We start from the raw sequence: 10,876 nt of genomic DNA, 5'->3' as shown, positions 1-10,876 counted from the left end.
ATTTAGTTATTTAGGAGATTCATTCAGATGGAAGGGAGACTTGCCCAACACTGCTGCATTACCATATTCAACCCCACAAATGAGAATCAACATTCATTGAACATATGTGACATTATTGAGAATGGATTATTGGGGATAACTAAATTATTGATAGGCATTCTTTTTTTTTCCTATTTTAGATGTCACCAGCTACAGCAAAATAGCAGAAAGGTCTTTGTTACCCAAAGCTATTGAGGTGTTACTTACTGAGAAGGTCTGTCTGCGATTCCTGTTCCATAAGAAAACGCAACTCTTCAATGTCCTCTTGAAGCCAAATACGGATTTGCTCCATTTTTTCATCTCTTTCATTCAGCTTCTCTATCAGATTTTTTATTTCTTGCAAGGTCTCATTACCACTCTCTACCAATTCCTTTAAAAAGTAGCATTTGGGGGTATGTGAATATAAATTGCAACAAAATAAATAAAAACATATTTTGTATAAGTGAGTCATGTACAAGACAAAAATACATAGGCAAAATTGGTACTAGTCATGTAAAATAAGTGTCTGTAGACAGCAGATTCACAAGGTTCTGTAAAGGATCTCAGAAAAGTGGATTAGCAAATGAGAAGATTTAATGGAGTACTCACTGAACTCCAAATTTTAACTGGGTAGGGTAGTGGTGGTGGTATAAAAAAGCCAGCCCATCTTAAGAGCAGCACAGAATTGCAGAGGAGATTCAGCATGGCTTAAAGCTAAGAGAAAGAACTTTGGAATCAGGCTGGATCTGAGCTTTAAATCCCCATAAGTTCATCAACTGTTCGGTCTTAGGCAAGTCACTTAAACTCTCTGAGCCTCTAGCTTCATCTAAAAAAGGCACTACTAACACTTTCCTTATCCACTGTTTTAAGGGTTAAACAAGGATCACATGTAAACTTTAAATACTTAGAAAGTAGCAGAACCAGGATTTAAACTACAGCCTACCTCCCTCTAAAGGGGGGAGGGTTGGTGATGGTGAATGGCTGGTAAAACATGGAGGAGAGATGGAGTTCAGAATTGACACCTTTGTCCTAAAATGATCTGTGTTCAGTTTGTGCTTGAAAAAAAAATTGTCATTCCCCCATTCCCACTTTAACTGAAGTGGTAGAGTGGGAAGACAGCTTCCCAAAGGATTAAGATTTCATAGAGATGTTTGGTACTCTTAAAAATAAGACAACAGGGCTTCCCTGGTGGCGCGGTGGTCGGGAGTCCGCCTGCCGATGTAGGGGACACGGCTTCGTGCCCCGGTCCGGGAGGATCCCACATGCCGCGGAGCGGCTGTGCTTGTGAGCCATGGCCGCTGGGCCTGCGCGTCCAGAGCCTGTGCTCCGCAACGGAAGAGGCCACAACAGTGAGAGGCCCGCGTACCGCAAAAAAAAATAATAATAATAATAAGACAACAGGCCCAAAATGGAGTCACTTACACTAAACCCCAAGTCACCAAACTGCGAGACAATTACAGTTTCAGCTCTCTCAGAAATGGAATCTTAAACCAGTCAGTCAGGAATCTACCTTGATCAGTACTAGTCAGGTAATTTGCCTAGTAGACCCCTGCCATCCCTGAGAGGAAAGTGACCTTGCAACAGCCAACCTGCCTTTTTTGCCTGGAATAACTTCCTTGTTCCTGCTCCCTTCTGACTATAAAAGTCTTTCATTTGTACAGCTCCTCACGGCTCCTTTCTGTCTGCTAGCTTAAATGATGCCTGATTCATGAAGTGTTGACTAAAGCCAATAAGATCTTTAAAATTTACTCAGTTGAAATTTGTTTTTTAACAGCACAAAGGATACATTTTAGGATATGATGATCACACCAGCTCTGTCACTCCCCGCAAATCCTGACCTCTTTCCTTACACACACACTTATTAGGTAGGTGAATATCTTAGAAATATGATACTTATAGAGGCAATACAAAAAAGCTCACCTTAAGTGTAGTCCAAAATTCAGTCCACAAATCCGAACATTGTGCTAAATTAAAGATTTTTAAAATGCAAAAGTTACTGAAATAATTTGAACATTTTTATTCAAGTAACACTATTTGTTTTTCAAAAATTATTTTTATCTAAAAATTCCTACTTCCAAAATGTCAGAACAACACTTGCCCTCCCACTTTAAACAAGGAGAAAATGGGACTAAATGTATGAAACAAGTATATTTGTTTCAATATCCAGTTTTCAGATACTGGAGAGTGCACAGTACAGAACTGTGACACCTGAGAGAAGGGGGAGATATGTGAGCCGTATGATCACTGGGCTCTCTGCTGCGGGTGTGAGCAGAGCAAGACAGTCTCACACAGATACAGAAATCTGCTCAAAGATTAGCAAATCAAATCCAGCAATATATGAAAACAATAATAGCTTTTGAACAAGTGGGTTTTATCCCTGGAGTGGAAGATTGGTTTGATATTCCAAAATCAATCAATGCAATTTCCCATACTAACCTCGTAAAGGAGAAATACCACCTGAGCATCTCGGTAGCTGCTTGAGTCACTGAGGTCATTCACACAGGCACTGCATGCCTACGTGACTGACCCCCTCCAATAAATACCCTGGACATCCAAGCCCTGTGAGCTCCCCTGGCTAGCACCACTTTGCATGTGTCACACATCATTGCTGGGGGAATTAAGTGCATCTTTGCAACTCCACTGGGAGAGGATGCCTGCAAGCTTGCACCTGGTTTCCTCCAAGCCCTTTTGCCCTTTGCTGATTTTACTCAGTACCCTTCACTGTAATAGACAATAACTGTAAAGTATAACAACTTCTGAGTCCTGTGAATCCTTCTAGCTAATCACCAAGAATGGGGACGGTCTTGAGGACCTCTAAAACAATACGAAGAGCTGCAAAATCTTGCTGAGAAAAATTAAAGAAGTTCTAAATAAATGGAGATATATACTGTGTTCTTGGATTGGAAGTCTTCATTTTGTTAAGAAGTCAATTCTCCCCAAATTGATTTACAGATTCAACACAAACCCAATTAAGATCCCAGCAGGGGTATGTGTGTGTGGTGTGTATAGATTAATAAGTTGATTCTAAAACTTATATGGAAATCAAAAGATCTAAAATAGCCAAAATAATTCTAACAGAGAAGCACAAATGTGGAGAACTTGCATTACATGATTTCCAGACTGAATATGAAGCTATAGTAACCAGGACTGTGTGACACTGGTGTAAAGTTAGATATTTAGAATAAAGGAACAGGCTCATAAAACTGATTTTTTAAAAACGTCGTTTGAGTAATACAGTGTTAAAAGGAGAGTCTTTTCAAAAATTGTGCTGGCACAACTGAATATGCATAAGAGAAAACCATGACATTTCAATGCTTTCCTCATACCATATGAAAAAGTTAACTTGAAATGAATCAGGGATCTAGACATAAAAGCTAAACTAAAAACTCATAGAGATAACGTAGGAAAAAATCTTTGAGAACTTGGCTTAGGCAAAAATGTATTAGACAGGACACAGAAAATACTAACCCTAAAAGACAAACTAGATAAAGCAGTCTTTGTTCAAAAGAAAACTTTTAACTTCTTTTCTAAGACACCATTAAGAAAATGAAAAGTCAAGCCTCAGACTGAAAAAGGACTCATTTCCAGACTATATAACGATTTTAACGACTTGGACAGACATGTGGCAGATTGTATTTTCCAGAGATGGCTCCACAATATATTTCATCTCCCATGCTCTTCCCCCAACATGATGCTGACACTCTTCCCATTAGTAGTGATGTCTCTGTCCCCTCCCCTTTTGCCTGGTGACTGCCTCAACCATTAGGACATTGTGGAAGTGGCACTCTGACTACCAAGGTCAAGTCACAGCAATGCCATGAACTTCCACTTTGTTTTCTTGGGATGCTAACTTTTGGAACACAGCAGGCCAAAAAGCTACATGCATGGAGTGGCCACATGGAGGTGTTCTGGTTAACAGTCTCCCCTGAATTCATCTGAGAGCCAGCATCGACACCAGAAGTGTGAGTCAGTGGGTCTTCAGATGATTCCAGTCCCCAGCTGCTGAATTACCCCCCAGCCATCAAGTTGCCCCAACCGATGTCATGTAGAACAGGCAGGAGTTGCCTCCACTAAGTTCTAACCAAATTGACAATTTGTGAGCAAAGTAATTTGTAACATCATGCTGTAATAGATAATTTGTTCACGACACTTCACAAAAAATGATATATAAGTGGCCAAAAAGCATATGAAAAGATACTTAACCTTAGTCAACAGGAAAACTTAGTCAAGAGGAAATATCATTACATGCCTAGTAAATGGCTAAAATGTTAACAATTTTAAGTGTTTTGACAATTTTAATCGTTGGTGAGGATGTGGAGTATCTCATTGATAGTGGGATGATAAATTTGTACAACTACTTTGGCAAACTGGCCATTTCTTATAAAGTTAAACCTGTTACACTAGCAGTGTAACCCAGCGATTCCCCTCCTTTGTATTTACCCAAGAGAAATGAAAACAAATATTCTCAAAAACACTTATAAACAAATAGCAACCCCAAACTGGAAACAATCCAAATGTCCTTCATCTAGCAAATGGATAAACAAAATATGGTATATCCATTAAATGGAACACTACTATACAGCTGTAAAAAAGAGCCAATGATGATATATGCAACAACATGGATGGATCTTAAGAAACAGCTTGCTGAGTGAAAGGAGCCAGGTACAAAAGAGTGCATGCTCTATCATTCCATATGTATCTAATCCTTAGGGACAGAAGGCACATCAATGGTTTCTAGAGACTGGAGGTAGGGTGGGAAATCAACCACAGAGGGACACAAGGGACGTTTTTCAATGATGAAAATGTTCTATATCTTTCTTGTGGTACTAGTCGTTCTAGTGGTATGTACATTTGTCAAAACACATTGAACTTAAGATGGGTGCATTTTATTATATGCAAACCAGTAAAATTGATTTAAACAAAACTTTATTTTTTATATATAAAGGTCACTGATGACACATTACTTACTCTGAAGAGCTGTCAGCTGAGACGACAGGTCACTTGAGGTGCACATGAGGTCTTCTCCTCCCTTTCTGTGTTGCTCTGTGATGTTCTTTATGTATGCAATATACTGGAAATTAAAGGCATGTGTTTGCTTTAAGCCGTTTAGTTATAGAAGGTTAATTATCCATGCAGTCACTTAGCAAACATTTATTGATTCCTCCTCTGTGCGACCTACCATTCTAGGTGCAAGGGTAACAGTGGTGAACATAGCCCTTGTTAAGCTTACATTCTGGTGAGGAAGGTAAAGGACATTACTTCCTGGTAAGCTTTTCAACACCCAAGTAAACATGGTATTCTGAATTTGCCACAAAAATGAATTAAAAGGTATTCTGCCTAAACACACTGTCTTCACAGGAAAAAAATGATTTTTTTTTTTTTGCAAAATGTGTGTTCAGTACATGTTACAAGGCAGCCCTGATGCCTCACTGGAGGCATTCATAAGACCTCACAGAGATCAAGTCAGGAGAGCCTATGGAATTGCTCACTCTAGTCGGATGTTTCATTGCGTTGGGTGGCAGTGGTAGCACCCAATGCTCAGGACCTCTAAAGTCTCTGGGAACTCTGAAAGTATGGGCTTTGGGATATAATGTTGGCACTGGCTCAGTTTCAAGAGAGAAATAGTCAAATACTAGAAACTACTGATAAAAATCTTAGAAATACTGTCTTGTACCGTTGGAGAAGTAGACATGGAACTGTTCCACAGGACTGTTTATAAGCATGTGTTAGAGGGTCTCTCATGCAGCCTTGATCTTGTGGCATTCTTTGCAAGGCTTGTTGGAAGGTTTTGTAGTAAACCAAAGTGAAAGTCACCTTAAGCCAAGTCCAAGTCATCATTCTTGCTCTCTTTGAACATGGATCATTGTTCGTAGACTTGCCTAGCTCAGCAGCCCTCTCGTAACTCTCCAACTTTCCTCTCTTAGTCCTCCTTTTTGGTCTCCTCTTCTGTTTACTCTTTAAAAGTTGTCTTTCTCCAGAACTCTGTTCACACCTCACTGTTCTCATTCACTATCCCTGAGGAATTTCACCATCTCCCAGGTGTAAATCCTACCTCTATGCTAATGACATCCTGTCAGACTTTTCCCTGGAGCTCCTCACCTGGTGTGATTCAGTGTTCTTGCTCTGGGTGACTCTGTATATGAGCCCTGTGTAGATTGTCACACTTAACAACCGAATTGTAATTATCCGTTTGTATACCCGTCTCCCCAGTCAGACTGTGAGCTTTCTAAGGGCTTGGGACAGTGTCTTACTCATATTTGTATTCACTGTGCCTTCCCTAGAGTTTGGGACTCACTGATGCTTAAAATGTTTGTTAAAAAAAAAGAAAAAGTTTGTTGAATGAAGGGATGCGATCAATAAAGCAAAGAGTGGTAAGTGAATAATATAAACGCATAGGGTCATCCAGGGGCTAGTAGGTGGACCTTGAATCCAAAAACAGAACTTTTAGAATCAGTCTTTAACATAGTCAGTCAGCCATTTGCTCACCCATTGTCAAAATAGCAATGAAAATACCAGTTAGATTAATAAATAATCTACATCATCTTGATAGAAGACAGTCTGGTGGAATATTTCACAGGTGGATGAAATTTCTTACAAGGTTGTTTCAAGGGCTAGAAGAATGAAGATGTGTCAGATGTGTGCAGGTTCTTGCTGATGGTACCTGGGCTCTGCAGAGCACATCTACCTTTTCAAAGTACATTAGTACCTTTTATGCCATTTTAATTCTACCAAAAAACACATGATATTACTGGGAAAACTGTTGCCATTTAACCAATGGAAAAAAAAATTGCTCAAAGAGATAAAGAGATTATCCCCTTACTTAGAGTCTTACTGTTGTAGGACTGTTTTTATTTTTCCAGTTATTAAAAATTCAAAAAAAAAACCCAAAGAGACTCAGTTTCCTAATCTATAAAAGGGACATAATGTAATATCCACATATATTATCCAGGTTACTGTGAGCATCGAATGGGACTGAATTCCTTTTACATGTGAGGCATTGTGCAAAACTCTTGAAATACATTGATACAGATCCTGACCTTTGAGGTCAATAAGGTTTACCAGAAAAAAATATTTTTTAAATTGCATTTCTTTTGCACTTTCAGTTTACAAAGAAGTCACCTTCACACTATGAATTTAGGAGTTATTCCCATTTTTAAGGGGAGAAAAATGAAGCTCACAAGTTAAGTGATCTGCCTGAAGTCACACAGGGTTACCAGTGAGCGACAGATTCAAATAACTAACACAAGTATAAATAAGTAAAATTTAATCATTTGAGATTGAGACCTTAATTTTAGGGGTTGGATGAACAAATTCCTTTGCTTTAAAAAAAGCTGCAATCAATATGAAACAGACAACCTAACTTTTTAAATGGGTACAAGACCTGGACAGGTACTTCACAAAGAGGGTAACCAAGTGGCCAACAACCAATGAATAGGTGCTTCATTAATCATCAGGAAAATGCAAATTAAAACCACCAAGGGACACCTCTATACACCCTCCAGAATGATTAACTTGAAAAAGGCCGAGGTTCATAGAGAATGAGGAACAATTGTGCTCTCATACACTACTGCTGGGAGTGGCAGTTAGTGCAACGTCTTTGGGAGACTGGCACTGAGCACTAAGGTGGAACATACACCTCCCTATGGCTCTAGAATTACACTTGAGATGTTTACCCAAAAGAAATATGTAATTTTATTCACTAAAAAACATGTAGTAGAATGTTCATAGCAACACTCTTTGTAATAGTCCAAATTAGAAACTCTCTAAACCCCCGTCAACAGTAGACTGTATAAATAAATTGTAGTATAGTCATACAATGGAATACAATACATACATACAATACAATACAATACAGAACTAAGGAATAAATGAATCATACCTTCACTCAGTAATAAGAATGAACCTCAAAAACATAACGTTGGGCAAAAGAGTGCATTTGTATAATTTCATACATATAATGTTCAAAAATAGGCAAAACTCGTCTATGGTATTAGAAGTCAGTATAGCATTACCCTTGTTAGGAGGTTAGTGACAGGAAGGCACAATAGAAGATATCTGGATTCTGTGGATGCTTTGTTTCTTGATCTAAGTGTTGGTTACCCAGTGTATTCATTAACTTGTGCACTTATGATTTGGGCCCTTTTCTGTGTGTACTTTAAGTTTCACTTAAAAAGTTTTAAGAGTTATTCTCTCCTTTCCTCTTGTAACTAGTGCAGGTGTAGACAATCAACCAAGACCATTGTGCAAAATGAAGTGCGCTTGAACTTACCTCTTTTAATCTTTTATTTTCCCGGAGCAAATCATCTGTTTTTAGATCATGTACATAGATTTCATTTTCTAATTGCTTTAGAACTTCAAAATGAGCTTTGATTTTATGGCTTTCGTGATCTCTTAATTGTTTTAATTCTTGCTTCACTTTATTCTGCTCAAACATAAAACCCATAATTATTGCATAGAGTTCAACTAGCAGGGCCCCAGTGTATTAGTTTGCCTGGACCACATTCAGAGAGGGGTTCTAATTACAACTGACCCTTGAACAATGCAGGGGTGAGGGGCACAAACCCCCTCCACTCAAAAATCTGCATGTAACTTTACAGTTGGTCCTCTGTATCCCCAGTTTCACATCCGCTGATTGAACCAACCACAGACCGCATAGTACTGTAGTATTCATTCATTGAAAAAAATCCTCATATAAATGGACCCACGGAATTCAAACCTATGTTGTTAAAGGGTCAACTGTAACTCCTTGACCATCAGCTGAGGTTATGGACACCTTCCCTTGAAAAACTTTATATAAACTCCAAAGCGAATGGACTCTGGGAAAAGAGTCTATGGATCCCAAGTGAAGAGCCAAAGTTAAGTTGTTGAGACAATTTCACAAAATAGAATATACTTTGACATATGAACAATTACCTGGCAAAAATGGGGAAGCAGGGAGTGGAATTTATTGAGGCTCTTTCAGTGAGGACTTAATATTTCTCGAAAGAAGAAGAATATTACTTTATGGATTTTTCAGAGTTCTCTACAGTTTTCTCTACTGAATTCTCTAGGCAGTTTTCTATTATTATACTGCTATAAATCACATAATCTTTGTACATTGTATAATCATCCCTAGCAGCATCTTATAAAGAATATAGAATTATATATATAGTATACTTACTTGTAATTTTCCCCTTCATATATTTCTGTTTCCATAAAGTTACTTTTGAGATCAGTGACTCTCAAAGAATACATTTTATTTTTAATTAACCAACTCCACATACATATGTTTATCATTAAGTATTGATTATAAAATTTGAAAAGGTAGTAAGCATCTATTCACCTGCTCCCATTTCATTCACTCCCTCCACACCCACAACTTTGGCCCACTTATCCTTGTCTTCATAGGAATTTACCAGAATAACAGATCTGAAAAGAACCTTAGGAAGCATACTCCAATCTCTACCTTTTAAATAAGGAAACTGAATCCTCCCCAGTGATTTTCCAGTTTTTTGTTTTGTTTTGTTTTTTTTAATTTTGGCCACACGGCACGGCATTTTGGATCTTATTCCCTGACCAGGGATCGAACCTGCGCCCCTGGCATTGGAAGGTGGATTCTTAACCACTGGACCACTGGGGAAGTCCCAGGTTACATGTTCATTGCTTCTGAAGTTGCTCTCTCTCTCTCTCTCTACACACACACACACACACACACACGTATATATATGTGTGTATATGTATATATCTATATACATATATGTATGTTGTGACTAAAAATTTCAAAACATTGATATTAGCAGGGTAAGTTTTAAAAATGTGAATTTCTTGAAAACTCTAATGTGCTAGGTAAGTATCACTGTCTGTATATACCAATATTCTAATAAAAGAAAAAAGAATGAATACATTGACTCTTTACCGTGTTGTTACGGTATCTTAAAAAGTCTCTTGACAATTGAGAAATGTGATCATTCAGTAAATTCTGCTCCTCCTTTTGTGCTATAAAAAAGAGAGAGAGAAAAAAATAACCACCTACAATGTTCTTTAATTAAAAGACAATAATCAAAATAAGACATATGCCTGGTTTTAGAAGCCAAACACTATGATAAGGCTTATAACAAACACTGGAAGTCAGGCACTCCCCAATGCTGCATCCACCCCTGTGTTTGACTCCTCAGAATCAACCATTTTTAACTCATTTTAACTTTTTCCTCTTACATTTTCTTAAAAATTTTTTTTCTTAAAATTTTTTCTTTAAGAAACTTTTTTCTTTATTTTCTTTCTTAACTTCTTCTGCTCGCTTCCTAACATAGTAGAGGAGGACACAGCCCACTTACCCCCATCCCTCCACCTCCCGCCCACACCCGCAGCTCCATGTTCCCTTCCTCAACCTCCTCGTGAAGTTGTGGATTTTGTTTAAATGAATTTTAACTGTTTGGATCATTATGACAATGTAAATATTATTTACTGATGAGACAAACAGTGTAGTATGATTACACTTCCTTTCTTATATAGTTTCTTGTTTTTCCTGGAGGTAAAAATTACCTCACTTTTTAAAAAAATTGCTTAGTTTTCCATGTACATGTCATTAATTCATATCAAAATCTATAACAGAATTGTAAAATCTTTCTGAACATTACTTCCCACATGGTCAAACACGTTAGGTAATCCATCAGTTCCCTTTCTCTAACCTCTCCCACTACCTTCTGTACATTTTTCTTTAGTCCTGCCGCAAAGCTGACCGGCTGGGACTTCCCTCCACATCTCTCTCATGTTGGACCTCCTGCTTTCTGAATCTCATACCTTCCTCTTTCTCTTGATTTATTTCCTCTGTTTGTTGAAGCAAATTTTATGTAGTTTCCTGAGACAGAGTAAATGAGAT

The 10,876-nt window shown here is 38.1% G+C and overlaps 1 protein-coding gene across 1 annotated transcript in view; it reads right to left on the bottom strand.

Moving 5' to 3' along the window:
* Window positions 1-238: 238 nt before the first annotated feature.
* Window positions 239-10,876, bottom strand: part of CCDC175 (coiled-coil domain containing 175) — a 70,184-nt gene continuing 59,546 nt past the window's right edge. Inside the window, exons 15-19 of the mRNA XM_060096049.1 lie at window positions 9,914-9,993; window positions 8,288-8,440; window positions 4,987-5,089; window positions 1,939-1,982; window positions 239-409 (exon numbers count right to left, since the gene is read on the bottom strand). Coding sequence (XP_059952032.1) covers window positions 239-409; window positions 1,939-1,982; window positions 4,987-5,089; window positions 8,288-8,440; window positions 9,914-9,993 — 551 coding nt within the window. The remainder of the gene's footprint in view (window positions 410-1,938; window positions 1,983-4,986; window positions 5,090-8,287; window positions 8,441-9,913; window positions 9,994-10,876) is intronic.

Source organism: Mesoplodon densirostris, chromosome 4 (assembly GCF_025265405.1).
Source record: "Mesoplodon densirostris isolate mMesDen1 chromosome 4, mMesDen1 primary haplotype, whole genome shotgun sequence".
NCBI classification, from domain to species: Eukaryota; Metazoa; Chordata; class Mammalia; order Artiodactyla; family Ziphiidae; genus Mesoplodon; species Mesoplodon densirostris.
Note: the sequence above shows the minus strand (reverse complement) of the source record. Positions and strands in the feature narration are given on the sequence as shown.